A 23663-nucleotide genomic window follows, 5' to 3' on the forward strand; every position below is an offset into this window, starting at 1 on the left:
CTGAACTGTCCAAATTCAAAATTAGTCACTCTGTAACCTATTCGGGAACCCAGCCATTTCAAGTGTTTACCTGTCTGAAACACTCCAGGAAATCATCCAATTTTTTTATTTACAATGTTATTTAATATAGATGGCAGTATCCACTTTGCTTTGTGGTCTTCTTTTTCTTTCACGAAATCTTGGCAATCATTTAACAAAGACATCCTCAACGTCTTTGGTGCCAAAGGCGTGCAGTTTATAGAAAGAATGGATGCAGTGCTTCCCAAATACATGTTTAAAGACATTTAATTTTTGAGTATCAGCTAAATATAACGTTATGAACTTCCAACTGATTCACACGGAAACACTCTACTATACCGTACACAATCAGTAATCACCTTGTAGAGCAAAAGCACCGTTGGGAAGAATCTGGACTAAAACTCCCAAAATGTTTCCTTTTTTTTTTAGTTAATTTGAGCTTTTTTCTATTAGAAAGGGTTTTTTTTTCTAACTAAAACATTTTTTTTACATAATATATTCTTTAACTTATAAAATGTTTCTCACATGAATAATTTTCTGAGTAAAAAATGTAAAAATTATACTTGTACTTAAACAATTCATATTTTGAATGTTATTTTGGGCAGCAGTCGATGGATTATAACTCCCTATTAAACGAAAAATGAATGATCCAGAAGAAGACATTAACATAACATACAGAAAGTTATTTTATGAAATTTTGAATGCAATTTGCGGCCAAATTGAAATTACGTTTTAAAGCTTTAAAACATAGCATTTCCTGAGCTTCTTGATACTAAAAAACAGAAAGAGAGCAAAATATATTTCATGAATTAGCACTAAACTTATTGCAAGATAATTATGGCAAATATTTTGATATTCTTTGCTTGAAAAGTGAACTTTCGGTTTTATATACTGACGCTTACTTGAAAGAAAAACCAGTGAATGAATTACTTTATTGTTTGCGAAATGCCGAATTATATGCAGCCCCGCAACAACTTGCAAAGTTGTGTGGGCCCGGCATGGCCAGATGGTTAGAGCCCTCGACTCGCAATTCGTGGGTCGCGGGTTCGGATCCCTGTCACACAAAACATGCTGACATTTTACTCGTAGGGGCGTTATAAAGTGATGGTCAATCCCACTACTTGTTGTTAAAAGAATAGCTCAACAGTTGGCTGTGGGTGATGATAACTAACTGCCTTCCCACTTCTAGTGCCTTCTAGTCTTGCGCTCGAAATTCAAAAAACAAACAAACAAAGTCTCCTCAGAGGACAATTCCACTAACTCAGGTTTTATTCTAGTGGCTATTGTCCAAGCCTTCTCTAACAATTAAATGTCATTCTTGAGGAAGGGAGCCCAAAGATATACATAATACTCAAAGCGGGGCCTTACAAGTTATCTATACAGTGAAACAATAAAACCTTTTGTATCCCGTGTTTCTATATATTCTACCCAAAATCCTAAGTTCTCATAAGTAATGTCTGAAAATGTAATACAGAAAGTGCATTGTTATTTCTGTCTTTGTAGAAGGTTTTAATGACTAAAATATGGAGTAGGACATGTATAAAAATGTTCAGACAAATAAAAGAAACTAACCTAACTTTACTTTTTCAGATTATTAATAAAATAAACCCTTATGAAGATGGATGTGTCTGAGGAGCACATTAGGCATATAATGCTTTATTAGTTTAAAAAGGCAATAGTTCAACAAAAACTACGCGAAAGATTCAAGGTGTTTATGGCGCGGAGTCTCTCAACGAAAAAAAATGCCGAAGTGGTTTCAGAAGTTCATATCAGGTAACGACAGCTTAAGTGATGCACCACGTTCAGGTTATCCTGCTGAGTTTAATGATGACTTGCTGCTGGCTGCACTTTATAAATATTGTACTGTAATAGTTGAAAAAGTAGCAAAGAAGCTTAATTCATCCCATTCAACAGTTCACCGTCACATGCAACAGTTTGGAAAGGTGTCAAAACTTGGAAAATGGATCCCCCATGATTTGACAGAAGCCAACATCAGAGCAAGAGAGGACATTTGCACTTCTCTGCACTTTCGTGAACGTAACTCACATTTTTTGGCCAGGTTAGTGATCGGAGATAAAAAAATGGATATATTATAAAAATGTTAAGCGTGGTAGATAATGGCTCAGTGCAGGTAAACTAGCTAAAGCATAGCCAAAAATGGACCTCTACCCGAGGAAAGTCTTGTTAAGCGTGGTGGGATATTGTTGGTGTGATCCACTTTGAGTTGCTGCCACTCAATGTAACGATTACATCAGACTTCTATTGTTAACAGTTAGAGTGCTTGAATGTTGCACTGAAAGAAAAGAGGCCTGCTTTGATCAATCGTAAAGGTGTTGTGTTACACCAGGATAATCAGTGGCGGCGCCAGGATATTTTCGTTGGTGGGGCTGAGGTAAACTGTGGAGGGGCTTCCCAAAATGCCATCAATAGAAGTATAGATGGTAAATTATAATAATGTAAATACCAAGGTACATTTCAGAAAGGTGTGCTATTTGGAACTGCGTTTTCAATGCAGTTTTCATTGGAAAATCATACTCTGATTAATAATTCATTATTACAAATTAGAAATAATCTGTTTATGAAAATATGCGTATATGTAAAAGAGGAAGCTCACCTAAATTCCACCCAAGGTAATACATAATAATAAAGAAAATCAAGATTAGCTGAGATTGAACATTTAATATACCATTAAGAGTAAAGCTACAAATCAAAAGAAATATAACATAAAGACATAGTTTATATAGCCAAAACGAATTATCCCATGTGAAGTGAATATACTCTAAAGAAAAGTAAGGTCAGTATCAGGCTAACTATCTTTCATCATGTTGTGTTTATAGTCAATATTACTTCAAAACAATGCGCCTGTTCTGTTGTAACTTGAAATCAACGTGGTTGTCTGAGCTTTGACGAAGATTATAAAATACAGCGCATGAGTTTCAGTGTATTCAGTACGTTGCTATGAGACGCATGACACATACTTCCGTCTTAATGAAGACGTTGAGTTTGATGTTTAACATGTCCTTTGATGTTAATTGTTAAGCAACAACGACGATTGTGTTTTCCATATTTTATGAATATATGTAGGTAACAATATTGGAGGCTGAGGGGGCTTGGCTCATTTGGGAGCTCAAGCCCCCCAAACCCCCCTGGCGCCGCCACTAAGGATAATGCACGGCTTCATACAGGAAGGATCACATCTGCAGAGATTGAAGAACTAGATTGGGAAAAAATTCCACATCATCCTTATTCTCCAGCACTTTCCCCATCTTATTATTATATATTCGAAGTTTGCAGAACTATCTTGATGGAAAAGGGTTTGGAACACATGAAGATGTTACAACTACCTTCTCTACATTATTTTCCTCCAAACTTCAAGAATTATATAGAAGTGACATTCAGAAGCTTGTGAATCGTTGGCAGGAAGTAATTAATAATAATGAAACATACATTATTCATTAACTGACATTAAAAACGTTTGAAATCCTTTCCCTTTTCCTGAACCTAAAATTAAACATTACTTACGGGATGACCTGATATTTGCCTTATTGCTAGACACAATACACTGTTTAGATGACTTAAGCGATTTTTCGATCACAACGATAAGATCTTTTCCTTCAGCTACAGTATTTAATGTATTCCTACTTAAACTGTGACAATAATTTTAATTGTGAAAACCTACACGCACCACCATACATTTTGAATAGTTAAACATCATTTTTCACGTATTGGCTCTATGCATCAAATGATCTAACTCTCCCTGCTGCATCTTTAATACAATTAATTACACGAAAAACCTTACTCTCACCTTTAAACTTCAAAATTTTATTGGACATCCCAAAGTCTATATCTTTTATATATATCGCAAGCATCAGGGGACGGACTTTCTTAATTTAACTAATTTTTATAAGTCCTTGTTCTGTCTTATTCAAAAATGGCACGAGACAGAGTCAAGCAGATATCACTCATGGAAAAAGCATTATTGTATCTAATATCTTTCTAAGAGGAATGTTTGGATTAAGTTTGGTACCTTTCTACATTTAGCATATTGTTTGTTTTGGAATTTCGCACAAAGCTACTCGAGGGCTATCTGTGATAGCCGTCCCTAATTTAGCAGTGTAAGCCTAGAGGGAAGGCAGCCAGTCATCACCACCCACCGCCAACTCTTGGGCTACTCTTTTACCAACGAATAGTGGGATTGACCGTAACATTATAACGCCCCCACGGCTGGGAGGGCGAGCATGTTTGGCGCGACTCGGGCGCGAACCCGCGGCCCTCAGATTACCAAGTGCACGCCTTAACGCGCTAGGCCATGCCAGGCCATTTAGCATATAAGGTTGGTGATCTACAATGTGTATTACAGTGAGATCATCTTTCTAAATCCAGCTTATAACGTCTGTCATTTACTATGTTTAGAACAGTAAGATAACTTGCACAAAAATTTAGAAAAAAATACTTGTATAGCAGTATATTCGGTATTAACTACGGAAGAATAAAATATGTGCTGGTATAAAGGTGTGTGTGCGTTTTCTTTTAGCAAAGCCACATCGGGTTATCTGCTGAGTCCATCGAGGGGAATCAAACCCCTGAAGTAACTCCGAAGACATACCGCTGTACTAGCGAGGGGCTGATATAAAGGGAAAGGGAATTGCAATCCGCTTTCCGATGAACTATCAAACATACTTTGGTTACAATTTGCTATTCCTGATTGACTCAAATAAAATAATCTTAGCAAAACTCCTAAATATACACTTAGGTGTGATGATGTATCTCAGGACAGCTGGTATGGGTATTAAAACTTTTACTTATAAAGCAGAGAACAGCGTTTCGACTTTCTTAGGTCATCTTTATGTTAATAAAGAGAGAGTTTGCAAAAGATTGTTGCCGGGCACATGTCTCAAGGACGAGAGTGTAAACGGGTACAGGATTATAGAGGGCATTCCAGTTATATGTTAGGTTATTAATTAGTATAGGTACAAAGGTGTTCCTTTGTATTGGTTTAATCTTGGTTTTAGTTGTTGTATAAGTAGAGCTTATTTGATTTTGCGTTTGTTTTCCTACTTAGTATCTAAGTGTTTTCTATGGCTATGTTGTGTTTATTTAATTTGCAGTGTTCAAAAACGTGTGAAGATTTTTTTTTTTCTTTGAATCTAGTTTCCATTTTTCTGCTTGTTTCTCCAATATAGAAGTCGTGGCATTTGTTGCATCGTATTTTATAAATAATGTTAGTGTTGTGTTTGTCAGTGTAGTTTTTACATAGTATAAATTTTAGTTTTGTACCTGGTTTCTGAATAAATTTGATGTTTACTGGAATGTTGTGTTTTGTCATGAGTTTGTTTGTTTTTTTCCAAATGTTGATTATTTTTTCGCCGATGTCGGGAATATATGATATGCAGCAGTGCAAGGAGTTGTAGTTTGTTTTTTAAATCTTGGGATTTATTATCGTTTGTTTGTTCTTGATGGTGTTGTTGATCTAGGTGTGTGAGTATAATTCTTTCAACAGTTTTCGGAGGAAATTTGTTGATGTTGATAAAGTGTTGTTTTGTTATTATAGGTGTGATGATATTTATAATAATTATTTGTTTGTTTCTGTTTGTTTTTGGAATTTCGCACAAAGCTACTCGAGAGCTATCTGTGCTAGCCGTCCCTAATTTAGTAGTGTAAGACTAGAGGGAAGGCAGCTAGTCATCACCACCCACCGCCAACTATTGGGCTACTCTTTTACCAACGAATAGTGGGATTGACCGTAACATTATAACGCCCCCACGGCTGGGAGGGCGAGGATGTTTGGCGCGATGCGGGCTAATAATTATTACATAAGCCACTTTAATTTCATAATACTTGTGCCATCGTGTGATATGTTTGAAATTGAAGTCTATTGTTGTTTCTTTGGTTTTTAAATTAGGTTACAAATCATCATATATGTGTTGGACTCTAAGAGAAAAAGGTAAACTATTTTTATGCTAGAATGGAAGTTAATAACTGAGCGATAACAAGCTCGGATCTACTGGAATGACTAATCATAAACACACTTATTCTTTATTCAATGATCCTGCCATCTACTGGTGACGGAAAATAAAAAAGTGGGAGGAATAAGATTATTACTAGTAAGCCTAATTTAAAGTTGATTCAAGAATATATTGTAATACTTATATACGAAAACAACCGTAAAACATGTTAGTTGTTTGTCTGCTCTTTCTATTGAGAGGGTCAAGTTAGGTTGTAAAATGAATATAAGAGGTTTAACGGGTTGAAAACAGCGCCTGAGTCATTTGTTTCGTTTTTGTAATGGATATAACAAAAAAGATAAAATCATTTGTAGCAAGACAGGTGAGTTACTTAGGGTTAACGATCGCTATGCTTAGTACAAGTAGTAACGCTAAATACTTATCTTTTACAAGAGGCTGTACACGAAATTCCTCTGATTTCACGTGAATTATAAATCATTTGAGTTAGGACGAATTTTTCGATTGCTAGTTATACGCAAGTTACAAGTAGAGTTTCACTCGGTGTCGTGGTTAAAATATGCCTGTTTAGTTATTACTTTAATAATATACTATTAGTGGCACTGATAACTTAACACTTACAATCAACTTGAATTTGTTAAAGTTTTAGGTTGTTTAATTTTTTTTTCCTAGAAGTATATATATATTAAACTGAAGTACTGCACAAATAATAAGCATATGTAATCCAGACTTGATGAGTTTTGTTGTTTGCTTTTGATGGTAAAGTTTTTCATATTAATTTTTTATTTATTTTTGACGTATTATACCAATGTATAGTATATTCGCACATTATACTGCGTTGTGGCTTATATGTGAAAACGAAATTACTAGTTGTTTTCACTTTTCTATTTCCTTTGGCCTAGGGATTTTTGGAAGGATAGCTGAACAGTTTTATTTTATGTGCAACTTCAACTAGTGTCAGATATTTGGTTTTTACTCTTGTGAACAGAATTAACTTAATAATGTTTGAATCATAATAATAATAATACATCAAATGTCACTTGCATGGAAAATTTAAAATTTTGGTATGTATAATACCACTACTTGAAAGTTGGGTTAAAAGAAATCACACAGATTGACACAATCAAAACATCATTATGTCATAACAGCTTCTTCCATGTATTAAAGCAGAGACTATGGTGAAGCATAAGAGGATATTTTTAAGGGTTTGTGTAAAATATACTTAATACCTTGCACACAGAATATAAGAGAATTGTTGTTTGAAATAGTGGGTTTTTCCTTCCTAACTATAGTGCCTTTCCTTTAACTTTTGTTTATACTTGAAGGGCTGTATTTTTATGACATAAGTGTGCTCTCACAATTTCTACAATTGCAAAGGAGGGCCAAAGATCCTGACAAATTTAAGAATTGCTAACAAGGAAAGAGACATATAATTTAATTTGTATGAAGTGAAGGATGGTTGCATTGTTAATGATATCAGTTAGCCAGAATTGTAAGCACAATTATAAGGAATTGAACATAGAAAGTCCAATTACCTTTTATGTAAGGGACCCATCTGCTTTACTTGTGCTATTGTTGTATTCATTTTCCAACTAAAGTGTTATTGTTATTGTATTTATTTTGCTTTTATCCACACTTATTACTGTTCATTTATTTTGTTTATGCCTTGGATAAAGGCATAAAGCTACATTTGTAAAGGTTATTTGAACATAAAAAAAACAACTAAAATGCTTTCAATCATATCCATATTTTTATCCAAAAAAAATATAAAAGAATACAACATATCATGAACACCACATTATCAGGCAAATTGTTTTCCATGTTTACAGCTTTAATTAAATAGTAATAAGTTTTTAAAAGAGAAAGTCTGTTTTTCATATTTCAGTGTTAAATGTATTATATTTATTCCTAATATTCAAGCTTACATTACCTACTTTTCATTCAAACACTCATTTCTGAACCTGTAACAATTTTGAATGCTGGAATTGCTACATCTAATAATCAAGGATCAATCTAGTATATCATCTTTGCACTCCTTACATATTAATACCTTTCCTGTAAAAAGGGAACCAAAACTGCATCCATTATTTTACAGTTACTCTAAAAAGTTAGCACACAGGATCACCAACAAAAGTTGTAACATTTTCAAATAAGATCCAAAACTCAAGTGCTTTCAAATAGTTGACTATTTTTCTTTGGAAACATTTTAATAACCCCAATCAATATTCAAAACAAAGAACTTCCAGTTGCAAAACACTTTTATGTGCCTGGACACTTTCTTGAAAACATTAAACTGATGGTTATAGAGACAAATTTAACATCTAACAGAAACAGGGAAATTAAAGAATCTCACTCGATAGCACTGTTAAATACTGTAACACCAAATGGCAGATAGCACTGTTAAATACTGTAGCACCAAATGGCGTCAGTTTTCCTTTTCAAAACTAAATTCATAATTAAATATACATTACATTATTAGTATTATTCTTGCTTAAATTTATCTATATTGGTATGATTTACTATATATTGTGCTACATTATTATTTAATCTATTTTGTACCACCTTTTGCCATTATTATTTAAATAGTAAGTTGAAAGTTAGATTATCTTCCTGTCAGCATTTGTAAACAACATCCTTTTTTTGTTCAAGAAGTTGATTTGAACATAAACCTAATTGTTGTGTAATAGAAATATTGATGACAGATTTTCAGAATCAGTATGCAATTCAGATATAGTAAATAACATACACATTTTTAGCTTTTGTTCATTGTAACAGATGAGAAATTGCTAAAATGGAAAGGATTGAGTGATTGGGGATGGCCTCAGCCAACTCAGTGGTCCAAACTGCTGGTGTGCAGCATAAAAAAGGACATATCCTCTAGGTATTGACACTAAATGATTTGTCTTCACTACTTCATACAATCCAATCAGAACAGTGTATATTCTCAAACATGTGCCTTTTCCATAACCTAGATAGTTAACTTGAGGTGGTATATATGTGTATGTTTTATGAAAAAAAAAAACTAGCCTTTCTCATAAATTAGTATCAGGAATAGATATGTACAAAACTCTAGGTCAGATAGAAACCTAGCATGTTTATGAACATGTATACAAAGTCATTCAACATGGATAGCTGATCACCATGTTGGGACTTTGGCTTGCCCAAATATTTTTATACTTATTCAAAGTTCAAACTCAAAACATGAAAATGATCCAGATTTGTATGTCCCATGGTGAACCTTGCAGCCAAAACACCAATTATATTTTGCAAAATATGTTATGCTTTCAACTAATTAACAAAAAATTTAGGTTAAGTGGCAATTCAGTTAAATATTCTTATGTTTAGTTTTATCATTTATTCTTAAAATTACAAATATAAATGATTAAAAATCTTGTATATATATTTCTGAATTCAAAGGATGTGATTACACACTTGTCTTTCTTTTTATGCATGTTCTCACAAATAGGGATCTCGATCACCATGTAGTCCAGTTGAGCCAGTTGTGTCAAGGAATTTTGTCACAGAAGCAGCTGTTGTGAAAGAAAAAGTCAGAAAATAATTTCAGTTGTTTTTTATTTCTATTTATATAAATTTATAATATAAAAATTATGCTTTGAGAATTAGCAACTAAAATATTAACTGAAACAATTCTATATCTCAATATATAATTGTATTTTGTATATTTAAGTTTTAATAATTAATTTAAATGAGCATGTGAACATTAGAAATTTACATGTTTTAATTTAAACATGCTCATATAACTTTTATGTTCTTAAACTGAACAAGTTTATTTTGAATCTTTCTTTTGAAGTGAAGTACAGTAATGAATTAGCTACTTGAGTTAATGTAACAAATGTGTCATATGTAGTCAGTGCTTACTTAGATCAAACTATTATTTCAGTTACCACTATTTACATTTTTTTATTTTATATTTGTTAACAAAAATACAAACAAACTGAAGAAAAGGGAAGAACATTGATGTCAAACAAATATGCATCCTCATTAATCCTGTTTGTTTATTTTGTGTATGTGTGTGTGTGTGTGAAGTATAAGTCTTTTAGTTTCAAAATTGTGTGTTGCATCTAGGGCATCTCATTTCAATAACCAGCAGTAATCAACCATCATGTTCATGTTCCATGCTCCCTTGTACCTCTTCTACCTTTCTTAGATGTCTTGATGAAGCTTTTAACCTTGTTCTTGCTGATGGCACTGAGATTTTCAAGGAAGTATGGGAGTGTAAGATATGAACTTTCAAGCTCATATTACAACCCAACTCTTTGAATTTATAGAGCATGTTATTGACAGTATTTTTGTAATTTGGGTCTTTGTTGCTCCTTAAAAATTTGTAACTAATATCTTTAAAGGCAATTAATACTGGTTTTGCAATTTCCTCATTGTCCTGTTGAACTTTTCTTCTGAAGTCAATTCATAATCTGAAGCCCAACAAAAATCGTTTAAGTTTGACATTTGAAAGAGAAAGAGCAGGGAATTTATCACAAAGATACTTGAAACAGTTGCAATCTTTGTCTAAAGTCTTAACAAACTGCTTCATCAAGCCCAGTTTTATGTGGAGTGGAAATAATAGAAATTCTTTTGTGTCAGTCAAACTTTCAGATTCAGTGTTTTTATCTTGGTATCAGGATAACTCTGCATGGCTATAGCTTCTTTATCTAATGCTGATTTTGTCCTTAGCTGTCCCATTCACACAAGAAACATGGAAACTATGTATAACTTGATTGTTGACCCAATAACATCCATAGGGCTTTCATATCACCATAAAATAGTCAAACATGTTCTTTATATTTGACCTTATTAAGAAGAAGTTTGAGACTGTTGTTGCTTCCTTTAAGTGAATTGAATAAACAACAGGAACAGATGAATATATGTTATCATTGTGAAGAAAACACCTTTTAGACTTTTATGGAGGAATTGATGAACAATCACCTCTCACTTGGTTCATAGACTTCAGCTCCTAGAATTGGTATCAATTCAACAATATTGCTGCAGTAAACCATTGAACCTTCTTGTGAAAAGTATGGTATAAACTCTCTCATGATTTCTGTACCAGTAAAATAATGTTCCTGGAGAAAGTAAGTTCTTAGCCCAAAGTTTGGACCCCAAAATTTCTGAAGAATCCTTTTGAAGGCCCAAATCACTAAATCATTAAGTTAACCTTGTGCAAAAAGTTGTGGTTCACTAGATGTTTCAGGTTGAAAATAATCTCTATCATCATTTCTATTGACTTCAGAATCAGATGAAGTTTTATCAAGAGTCTCTGGTGGAGTAGGTACAGGTACATCAGGTCTTATAGCAGATGGAAAGTTTAGACACGAAATTTCCTATTTATTTTGAGTGTTGTAGCATTGTGCATTACATGAGCAAAAATAGCAGTCACCTCTATAGTTTTTAGGCTTATGCCAGACAATTGGAATTTCAAAAGGCAATGACTTTTCCTTACCTTTAGTCCAGTATAATAACTCTTTGACACAAATGATGTAAGCTTTGTGCAGTGCCTACAATTTATCTTGGTCCCCAAGTTTTATTCTAAAATATATGCTTTTTTGAAAATTTTGTAATGTTTTATCTTTGTTTTTTTACAGCAAATTTACCACAAATACAACAGAATATTTTTAGGTCATTTATACAACCTCTTGTTGCCATAGCAACTAATAAATAATATTTAAAAGAAAAAACATGTTAAATGCACACACAAACAAATACTATCCAGTAATGACACATTATGCAGCCTTTTACCCATTTATATACTAGTTGTGTGTGTGTCACAGGTTTTAGAACAATTGATAAGACTCTCGCATTACGATTGATCTAGGGAAATCTACAGCTAGTTGTTGTCAACATTTTAAGCATAACAAAGTGTGACTCAATTTCATTGAAAATTATTCACTTGTGTAAAAGTACATAAAACCATTTTGTGAAAAATCCATATTTGATGGAGATAAATGGATGTCATTTTCAGATTCAATGTACAGGAATTATTGTAGAACGTATAAATTTCAAGACAATAAAACCATCACAGGTATATGTATTAAGGATATTATTATTGTATAATATTTAGCATGAGTTGTTTTATTTCTTGAAACAAATTATTGTATTTATTGTTTGTCCGAGAAATGAAAGTTAAGTATTTCAAACACTGACTTTTATTGCTAGTTAAATTATGTTTATGAATAGTTCTTGTTTATTTAATTTTAAGCACTTTTTTCAAGAAGTTTGAAACATTGTGTGTCAAGAAGTTTTGGCAGCTGTATCAGATGAGAATATATATTTTAGAATAGAAAGAAAAAAGTGACTGTGGGTGAGATAATGAGATATTTTTTATCTTTTATGGACTCTAGGATGACTATAGAGAGTCCACAATTAACCCCCAGGCTGAAGCTGAAATCTTGCAAAGCATAGAAGGAGTATACTTCAATGATGATACCTTTGATGCTTGTGATTATCAGCTAAAGGTAAACTATTTTACATCTACTTTAAATAGCATTAATATCAGAATAAATTACATAGAAGATTTCTACTTTAATAATGATGCCTTTGGTGCTTGTGATTATCAACCCTTTCTCAATGGGTCACAGGTTAAAAGCCATGCCATCACAGTTGTTGACTTGCATTTAAAATATAATGAACTACTATTCTATGAATTTATGTCAATAAGTTTGGAAACAAATTGTAGATTATAATTCAAACTTTAATATTATACCTGAGTTAATTTCTGAATTTAAAAGTAAATATTAAAAGAACACATCTACGTATAGATTTTGATGAGTCACATGGTATGTTGAATGTAGCACTGGTTAAAATAAGATGTTTGTAATGTCAAAATACTAAATATGTAGTTTCATAGATATTACCACTCAACTTACCAATACTGATAGAATAGAATATAAAATAAGAACCTGGTGAGTTTTTATTTTGCTGAAGTATAGCTTATGCACTGAAACAAATGCTGTGGCTCTGTTTACATCTTTCGATTTTTGGAAATGGTCTATTACATACTCTTACTACAATATATGGCATGTGAATAATCAGTCAACAGCTTATATGTTCTCACAATGGTTTTCTCTGCTATTTTAATCTGTGAAAATACTATCACATTCTTTCGAACCAAGATTTCAAGAAAGTAGGTTGTGTCTTTAGCCTGTTTGAAGATTCATATTTTTTTTAAATCTAACTACTCTTAGTTACTAAGCTTAATAACTTATAGTCGAATGCTGTGGTATCAGTGTAGTTATTTATGAATTTTTGGGTATTCGTCTGTGTATATATATATATAACCTGGAAAAGAAATTTGTTTGATATCCTCCGCATGCAAAATTTTAAAAGCCTAAGCAACCTATGTCCAGCAGCAATTGAATATAAAAGTCCTAGTGAGAAGAGATAATTGTTTGCTTTACTTCTTGATTTATGGTTCTATATTTTAAGGAAAATAATTAAATAATTTATTTTCAAATTGTAATTTTATATATAACATATAATAATTGAAATGTGACTGTGTGTTACAAAATACCAGTCCACTGAAACAGAGACAAGACAAAGAAGACTAAAGGTCAGTTTTATATTACTGGATACATAACATGAGGACACATGTACTGCATTAATGCAAGTTATGTAATGTTAACTAGGCATGACTGGGAGGTAAATATAATAAAAAATAATAAATATATATAAAATTATATATTGTTATGAGGCTTAAGCTACTTAGACTAAATATTTGTATTTTGTTATTATATTTAGTTATTCTAGCATCAAAATAGCATAATTTATATTCTAATTTTTTTTTGGTGGTTACAAGGTGGGTCATTTGACAGACCCCACATAGTTAGAGTATAGAAAATAACATACATGATGACTTCATGTGGGTTTCTCATCATCTCAGAATGGCTGGTATGGGTATTAACACTTTTACCAGCTGTTCTGAGATACAGAAAAATAACATAAAATATAAAGTCTTACTGAAAATAAACATTTGAGATGTATTCAGGAGGTTTTAGAGATTATGTAAATAGTATTTGAGTTTTTTGGGACAAAGAATAGTTTTTTTTTAATCATAACATGAAATTGCCTTGCACTCAGATTAGTAAGAAACAGACTCTTATTTTCACAAATCTTTTCTAAAAATTTTAAGAAAAATCTGATTACTTGCTTGCAAAATTTCCTTGTAATCTTTACTAAAAGACTACCAAATTTTTTGAAGATACGCATGCTGTATCAAAAGTTATAGTGCAGATGCTTATTATGTACAAATGTGCAAACTCACATATATTATACTGAGCCTGTAGTGAAAGGGGTAAAGATAAACACATACACTTAAACCTACATCAAATAACATAAGTAACCTCAGTATCAGAATAAATTACATATGTGTCAATGTTCTAATAATATATTTATTATAAATATTAAGATAAAATTGTCTTTATTTTCGATATCTGCACTCTTGTGGATTGTGAATAAGTTACCACTAAGTTCAGAAAACTGTTTCATGCATTGGCTGAAAATATTAAGCTTTACATCAATTTTATTAATGAGTAAGATAAAAATTATATCAGTATTGAATGTTCACTGATGTTGCACTTGTAATTTGATAATTTAATATACAGAACTTAAATACATTTTATAGAATTCACATTGACATTCACTTTAGAACATTAGCAGGAAGACTGTAGAGTAGTTCCCATCATTCACTCTCTATTAAAAACACAGTGGTCATATGACAAGTCATAAAGATCTATTTATTATATATGTAATTCCAAAGGACTATCTAATTTCTAATGTGAATTTAACTAAATGTGCATTGGTTGTTGGTCTATTAGATTGACCCCATATTGAAGAAGGAACGTAAACTATAATTCTGAAGTTACTTTTTTGTATCTTCAAGTATGTTGTACACAAAAAATCTGATTTGTTACAAATGTATCTGTACTCATTATGTGTTTCAGAATTGACAATGTTGGACTGAGTTGGACTCTAATAAGTTTGAGTGCAAGGAGATGTTCATGTGGAGAAGAAAAATACTTTTGTCCATAATTCAGTTTTTTATTGCCTTTGTACAACCTCCATAATGCATATCTACAATTTTATCAGTATTTCTGGGTATTGTATCTGATATTTACTTCATTCTCTCACAAACTGTCACTAAATCGGCACTGTAAAGTGAAATGAATAATTGGTAAACCTGACATCAAATACTTAATATTATGTTGAGTGGCACTCTTTGAAAAGTCATGGCATGCTCATTTTGACCTCTATCTGTTCATGTAGGGTTAAGTCAAATAGATACCCAGGCATCTTAATTCAAATGTGTTTCTTTTTTGTAGAAAAAATAATATTACTTGCCAATTTAATTAATACAATTTTGTGATTTGCTAATTCTTGTAGATGCATTTCATACATAAAAAATGACTTATAAACAACTTAGAGAAAGCAGGCTTACAGTGTACCAAGAACATTTAAACAATAGTTTTTAAAAAGTTGCGTAGAAACCACAAATTTAATATTAAAACAAAAAATGACAACAGATGCAGGGCAGGTTACAAATACGTAAATAGTAAGGCCATATGAAAATCACATTTATTGAACACTCAAGCATCTAGTATGTGTGCAAAAAATGCATACAACTCACCTTTTTTTAAAGCCTGGGAAAGAGCTTTAGGTCTTAAGCTAGTTCAGTATTGTTTTACTAATAAGTAAAAACAGAATTGGTGCTGTTGTCTTTTTTTTTTATATATAATTCCTTAGTCTTAGCTGCTTTCATCATTTGTTTTTATCATAAGAAAATTCTGTGAAGTTGTTGTTATAAAAAAAAAAAAGAAAGAAAAGGAAGGGCTGTCTAGAGTCATTTTTATACACTCGTGATTGCTTTAAAATTTAGATAAATACCTTGAGGTTTTGTTATCACATGGCTTCATACTCTTTATATAGACAGTAAGCCTAAACATGCAAAGTTTTATATGAATAACTAATTTATGTTCTGTCCTTGTATCAACCCTTTCACAATGGGTAGGTAAAAGTGTGCATCTCATAACATTTTACAGAGGTAGTTCCAAAATTTAATTAATTATCATTGTACAGAAATAAACTTGACATCAAAACATATTTATTAAATAAAATTTTAATATTATCAAGTTTTGGGTTCTTAATTTTCTAAAGAAATATTTTTAAAAAATCTTCATTCTCTCTCTAGGTCTTCCCTCTTCTCTGATTTATTTACTACTGCATTTAGAGGGATGGAATTTAACTTCAGTTACTTATTATAATGTAGATATTACTCAGGCAAAGCATAATTTGTATAGCCTTCAATCTTATTTATTTGTGGAGCAATAAACAGGAAAACCATACCCACTTTTCTCTTCCACCTGTTGCATCCTCTTTCACAAATAGTTCTGTTATTCTATACCATACTATATGGAACTAGTAGGGAGTTAAAGTTTTAATCAAAGTTCTAATCTGTAAAATTATGCATTTTATATTGTTTTCTGTACAGAGAATTGTCTATTTTGCCTCCAGTTCAAATATTTTCCCATAGTATGTATACAGTCAAGCTTAGCTAAATTTTTAAAGACACTTATCACAGTTAGAAAACTAGGCAAAATTATAGTTATGGGACATTGTTCTTTATGTGTTAATGTTTTGTGTTCTTAGGTACATTATTTAGTTAGTTAAATATTATTTAGTGTAGTTGTATTATTGCATCTCAGAATTGCTGGTATGGGTATTAACACTTTTATTAATAAACAGAGAACAACTTTTTTACCTTCCTAGGTCATCTTCTAGGTCAAAATGTTGTTCTCTTCTTATCAATAAAAGTTAATACCCATACGAGATGTTCTGAGATACATTTTTATTTCAAGTGGATTTCTCATCATCAAGTGTTGTATCATTAATTTTAAAAAAGTAGGTTTAAGTTTCATTGACAGTCGACACCAAAAATCGAGAGGACCGAGGCAAGTACACAATTTCTTGTTTTTCAAATGTATTCTTTATATATTATTATAAAAGTACCTAAAATTTAAAAAAAGTAGAAACTTCTTAGCTCAAATTAAAGAAGATAGTGGGAAAAAAGTATTAATGAGGTTTGCTCATCAGCATCTTATATGCTGTGTAGTTCAATATGATAACATGAGTTGCATATTCACAAAGTGATCTATAACTCATGTAGTAGGATTATTAGTTAAATAAGTTATTCTCACTTTAAGTCATTTATATTAGTGGAATGTTCTGGAAATAGAAATCACTTAATATCCTTAAACGTTTGTTTGAATCATGGTTTTCAGTTTTTATAAATATTCACATTTTGTTAGTTGTTTTGAACCATTTGATCATCTTTTAATTCATTTCTATGTACCTCACTTGGTAATGGTCTACACCACTGCGTTGAAGTACCACTGTTGTAACCATTTTGAAAATTTCTTTCCTTTTACAGTATTTTACCTTGGCTTTTTATTTCATATTTGATTGCTTTCTGGTCCTACAGTATATGTTGGTTGACAAAATGAGTTATTCTCAATTTAAGTCATTTATATTAGTGGAATGTTCTGGAAATAGAAATCACTTTCTTATTATCCTTAAACAGTTGTTTGAATCATAGTTTTAATTTTTCTGTACTGTTTGAGAAAGGCTATTTGAATCACATTACTTAATACGAATTGAAGATGTGATTGAAGTGTGGCTGATATCTCTGTTTTTAACTAACTGTATTACAACATGTAATACATGTAATAAATTATAAAAGCTGAAGTGATACTCTTAGGGTTTGGTAGATTTTGGATTCAAATTAATATTGAGATTATTCATTGGATAAGAAGGTTGATGATGAACGTAAGCTCTGAATTGTGGTGTTAAATACTGCTACATGGATGGGTGTTGGAAAAGAAACTTAAGTAGGCAGAACAAGCCAAACCGTAGCAAAAAATTAATCAAGATTATCTTCATGAAAGTTGTTCTAAAAATAAATCGAATGGCACTACAAATAAAAAATATTCTAGATCTGATCTTTTCCATAATAAATGGGATAATTTATATCTGTGTGTTCCAAATCTTCTTTAACTCTATATTACAAATGATGTGGCATAAGAATGTATAACTCTGTTCGTGGTTTGGTTTAGCTCTGAACTTCATTATATCAGAATGTAGTCATTGATTGTCTTTATTTGCATGCAGAGCAACATTCTGAGTAATATTCAATGTACGTAATATGCCCAGCTGTTTTATTGTTTTTTTTTGTATGTGTTGGTGAGCAGGTACTTCATGCATATGTTTGTCTGAATAATTTTATTCCGGATAGAGAATTCAATGAATCATTTCTTTTAACATAAGGAAACCTGTTTACATGAAGATCAGTAAAGATATAAAGTGCCCATTATATGTTTCTATTTACAGAAAATCCCTGCTGAGCTTGATCTTAATCAGATCATTAAAGATAAAGAGTATCTTCAAAAGCAGCAGTATGTAGTGAGTATCTGATGATTTGAAATTTCAGTCTGTACTGTTTTAAGAATTCCTAGAGTATAAAGTAGAATCATGAAAGATATAAATACTTGTAGTACAATACATGGTTATTTCATAAATATAATTGGCCTTTAGAGAGCTAAGATGTTTGGTAGATGAACTAATGTGAAAGGTGACTTCAGTGCTAAAAGTAAATATCTCCAGGGGGTTTTGATCATAAAATCTGCACAGTCAACATGTTAATAATGTTTGATAAGACCATTATTAACCCTTTAGCATCCATGGAAGATCTTTTTTCTGTTAATGTAGGAACACTTTGAAGACAACAAACCATGCACAAGGCATTTAAATGGCATGTGAGATGTTTGATGTGTATATATATATATATATATATATATATAGATACACACACACAGGTGGAGTTGATGTCTTCCATACAGATGGAAGGGATGTCTGTCATACATAAACATTTGGATGGAGATCGTAATGGTTAATGTCCACTACTGCTTGCATTCATGAGAGAATGCTTAAGTTAATTTGTTTTCACATACAGTTTGCTTATATTTCTTATGTGAAACTTAGAAATGCAAATGAAGAAAATCTTAATATTACAAGCAGGGTACAGCATCATGCAGAATACAGTGTGTGCAGTCACAGTGCATGTTCTGTATTTAAAATATTTGAGGGTTTAAAGTGTTTCCTAAATTATAGTTCAATTTGGTTTTTAGATTTCAAAATAAATATTGGCTGGTTTACACATGGCTGTAGTAGTGTGTTCTATATATAGTAATTTAAAATATTAAGTTTGGTATGACATAGGGTCAATAGTAAGACTTAAATAAAAAGTAAGTAGAACATATACAAAAAACCCTTGAAATTAAGCACATAATTGGTTCATTTTTTTGTTTGTTTTTGGTTACCTATATTCTTAAAAATTTGTCAGCTGAAATTAGGTCTAAAAGTTGTAAGACTTAAGAAGGATTTAATTTGTGCCTTAAACTTGATGGTCAGAAACAGAATAGTGAATAATTCATGTCAGTAATAGGTTTTGCTATTTGAAAATAATGCTAACCCCTCTTTTACATATTGTTGTTCAAAATATCTCTTAACTGCTCCCTTGTATGCTGGTATAGTTATAGAGAATGGTATGTGCATAAATACATAGGTAGATACTGTTAAAACAGTATGTGGAGCCTTGGTAGATACTGTTAAAACAGATATGGTATGTAGATACTGTTAAAACAGTATGTGGAGCCTTGGTAGATACTGTTAAAACAGTATGTGGAGCCTTGGTAAATATTCACAAACGTCATTAACAAATCACAGTTTTGGATTACCTAATACACATTTTTAGTTACACAATATGTACATGTATATACAGTGTGTTTGGAAAGTCACTGTGCACTTATATATTTATTAACAGACATGTTTCAATATAGAATACAGAGGTAAATATGAATGACAATTATAAACAATGTTGAAAGTAACCCAAATTGGCATCAATACAGTCTTGGATCTTTCTTATTTTGTTTCTAAATACTGCTATCAGTTGCTGGCTTGAAATAGACTGAATAAAATATGATTACAAAACTGCACAGACTTTCCGAACACCCTGTATATTTTACATATATACTTAACATGTAAGTGTATGGAGCTGAAGTTAAAACAGTTAAGGCTTTGTTGATGATTCTAAGAAATGAATATGCATGTGTTTATTAATGCGAGTATCAGAAATGACTGAAGGGCAGATTTTCTTTCAGCAAGTTGCTCCATTGACTCTCAGCATAATTACGTTTACAACCCTGAAAATAATGTTTAATTTCCTAAAAATAATCATTTAAAAACATTGTAACATGCACTTTAGCTAATTAATTTCATATTTATTGAGAAAGAAAATATGTGCTAAGTTTTTATATATTGTTGAAGATTTTCTCTCTTAATATCTTTGGATTTAAATCCTTTCTGATAAATATGTTGGCAGTGTTTTAACATTGCAATGCAAAACCTGATATCTCTGTTACTAATTGACTTTAGTGTTTTTAAATATTCATGTAGTATTGTTTGAAGATAAGAAATTGTTTATACTTAAATTATTCTTAGTCCAATGTTGTGATGTTTCTCATCATTACTATTTTTTAATGACTTTTAGGTCTCCAAAAAAGTTTCAGATCTTATACTTCAGAACCAAGCTGCCTACACACAGGAGCTGCATAGAGTTACAGAACTTCAGAAGAATCTAGAACAAGCTGGAGTCATATGTTCTCAAGGCAGAAGGTACTGGTTGTGGAATAAAAACTAACCATAACAAAGACTTGGGATATAATTTTTTTATTATAAAGGGATTTTAATATTTTTACTATAGTTTTCTGCAAGTGGTTGATTAAGTTTCATAAAACTTTGGGAGGATCATATCTTCTTTGATTGACAGTATTTGGGTGAATTATATACAACAAATTAAAAGTTTTGAATCGTACTAACATAGAAAGAAGTCTTATAATTTGTTTTTTGTCTTAAATGCTGCTTAGCAATAAAACCAAATTGATGGTGTGGGTGTATGTATATTATATGTACACAGTTATTACCTGCAAAGTTCACTGCTTCAGCTGTTTGTTGGCATGTTTTAGTAGGGTGCATTCTCAAGGTTTCTCAATTAACTAGACTGGACTGTGTTCATTTAAAAAGTGCATAACTTTTACTACGTTTTAATTATAGAAATGAGAGTTAACTGATTTTTTTAACTATACAGATGTATTTTTTAAGCAGATATGGAATGTTTATTTTATTTTCAATTTCATCTTGTATGCCTTCTGGTAATTTTCTTTCTTGGTATATAAAGCTGTTTGTTAATCAGTGTTGTAAAGTGTTATGTTTGGTTAATTATTCAAAATTTATAGTATGGTATGTCTTTTTTTCATTTCTTTAATTTGTTCATTTATCTCTTGGACACGTATGGATGTGATGAAATATACTATACTGCTACATTTTTGAAGTTTGACACTTCTTAATAACGTAATGGTTGCTATAATTTCTTTGAATGTTTCAGGGTAATCTGAAGAAATAGAAGTCAGTTTTGCAGTAGTAGTTTACTTTGTCTTCTTTCTTGATTTATAGAACTGGTGCATTTAAGATACTATTATGCAATGAGTACTTACTGTTTGAGATGATTCGGTGTCTTTGTTTGTGTTGAATTGTACATATTGATTCTGTGGCCTGAAAAGTGTGATAGAAAGAGTTGAGAATAATTTGAAAACTATTATCTCCTACTTCTTCTTTAGACTATTGTATCATGAATTGTTTCACTTTCACTGTAGATTCTGCTTTATCCAACCCAGGTTTTTATTAAAGTGTAGCTTTTTAACAAGCATTTTGTTCAGTGTATTTGATATTTATGATATTTCATCAGCATTTAATTATGAGGTAGAAATTGTCTTTATAATTTTAAAGAAATATTGAAAGCAAATCAAAACCTGTTAAACAGGCTTAGTGTTATAATTTTAAAGAAATTAATAATTTTAAGCCCATAATGTAGGCTGTTTAGGTATATATGATGTGTATATACATAGACATGTAACATTATCTCTCTATAGTAGTATTTTGTAATTAAACTTCTAGCCACCTAGCAAGAGCCAGAAAGGATTTTACCACTGCCAGTTTAGGGATTCTTGCAAGTTTCAGGAAAAGAGAACGACTTTTGGGTCTCCTAAAGTTTCTGCATTCTATTAAAACCATGGTAAGAAGGCTTCTTTAGTGATATGTGCAAGTTTCAAGATATACAAAATGGGAAGATTGTTTAATGTTTTACATTTTAAAATGAATTTATACAGGTAAGAAAACAAATCTTTGTGAGACTGTACAATAAATAGTTGTTAGGATATTCAAATATTATGATATGTGTGTACAGTTTGTGTGGAAAAAGTGTGGGAAAAGATAAAAGTGTCATATGAAAAAAACAAAACTGCACAACAAAGTTTTTGCTTCTTGAACATTGTTGGATGTTCCTTATAGATTTTGGCTGCTGATCACAAAATCACATCCAATTTGCCCATCACGTACCATTTCATCAAAATTTTCAGTTTCATCATGTTTTTTCTTATATTTGTTTTCAAAAATTTTTGTTCCTGTAAGAGACCTATGAACAGGTTTTGTGCAGTCTGGGCATGTTCAGGCATGAATTCAGGCCAGGTTGGAAGCAGTTCTGTGGAAGGATGCAGCCTGGGCAGGCCGGAGCCAGCTTGACACTGTCTCAGCAGGCTATAAAAGTGGCTTGCATACACAGATGCTGATCATTGGATTAATATAGAGTGTATGTATTGTTTCAGAATATAGCATTGCCTCAATAGCACTGTAACAAGTAAGTTAGATGTTATAGACGTTTTACAGGACGATTGGTGTCAGTCAATATATTTTGTCAATGTTGTAACAGCCACGATACATTCTGCTATATTTGTGGCTAGTACATGCTTGTTTATCAGCGATGCTCAATGACTGCTCTTGTGAAGTAAGCATATCATCTGTACTTCAGCTGTAAAATTGGTGATAAAGACCAGGAATGAGCACCTCACATTTATTGTGTAACATGTACTGTCTGTGCGAGAGCTTGGCTCAGAGGCACTTGAGAAAGACAATGCCGTTTGCTGTCTCGATGATATGGTGAGAACAGAAAGACCATATGACGGACTGTTACTTTGTTTGACTAATGTGTCTGGTTTCTCTGCCAAAAACAAGAAGTCAATTGAATACCCTAATCTACCTTCAGCAATGAGACCCGTGCCACATGACAACAGTCTTCCAATTTTAAAACCACTAGAGGAATGGACCTTAGATGAACCAGATGAAGAAACTGCAATGCAGAGAACTGGCAGTGACATTGATCTGGATTTTGAACTGTGCTGCTCAGGTGATCCACATCTCATAACACAGTCAGAATTAAATCATCTGGTCAGAGATTTGGGTATTTCAAAAGCAAAAGCCAAATTGCTGGGTTTGACACTGCAGGAATGGTGTTTGCTGTCACCAGGTGCTAAAATTTTTGTTTTTTAAAGCCACCAAGATGGTATAACCAAATTCTTTGCACAAGTTGACAGTCTCTGTTTCTTTGTTGACATCGAAGATTTTTCTCTGCTTTGGGTTGTGACCATGACCCTCAAGAGTGGCATCTCTTTATTGATTCACCAATGTTAAGCCTCAAAGCTGTTCTGTTACACAATGACAACGTTCACT

The 23663-nt window shown here is 31.9% G+C and overlaps 1 protein-coding gene across 3 annotated transcripts in view; it reads left to right on the forward strand.

The window, feature by feature from the left end:
* Positions 1 to 6075: 6075 nt before the first annotated feature.
* The window catches only part of Vps50 (vacuolar protein sorting 50), a 65764-nt gene continuing 48176 nt past the window's right edge, over positions 6076 to 23663 (forward strand). For 2 of the 3 annotated variants that reach the window (XM_076493169.1, XM_076493171.1), the window contains exons 1-6: positions 6076 to 6345; positions 9448 to 9528; positions 12338 to 12451; positions 18375 to 18446; positions 20593 to 20717; positions 22056 to 22173. In XM_076493169.1, the coding sequence (XP_076349284.1) occupies positions 6304 to 6345; positions 9448 to 9528; positions 12338 to 12451; positions 18375 to 18446; positions 20593 to 20717; positions 22056 to 22173 (552 nt within the window). In that variant the 5' untranslated portion in view covers positions 6076 to 6303. Of the gene's footprint in view, positions 6346 to 8843; positions 8863 to 9447; positions 9529 to 12337; positions 12452 to 18374; positions 18447 to 20592; positions 20718 to 22055; positions 22174 to 23663 lie in introns of those variants that run through there. The other variant, XM_076493172.1, reaches the window with a different exon arrangement.

Source organism: Tachypleus tridentatus, chromosome 3 (genome assembly GCF_004210375.1).
Source record: "Tachypleus tridentatus isolate NWPU-2018 chromosome 3, ASM421037v1, whole genome shotgun sequence".
Lineage (NCBI taxonomy): Eukaryota > Metazoa > Arthropoda > Merostomata > Xiphosura > Limulidae > Tachypleus > Tachypleus tridentatus.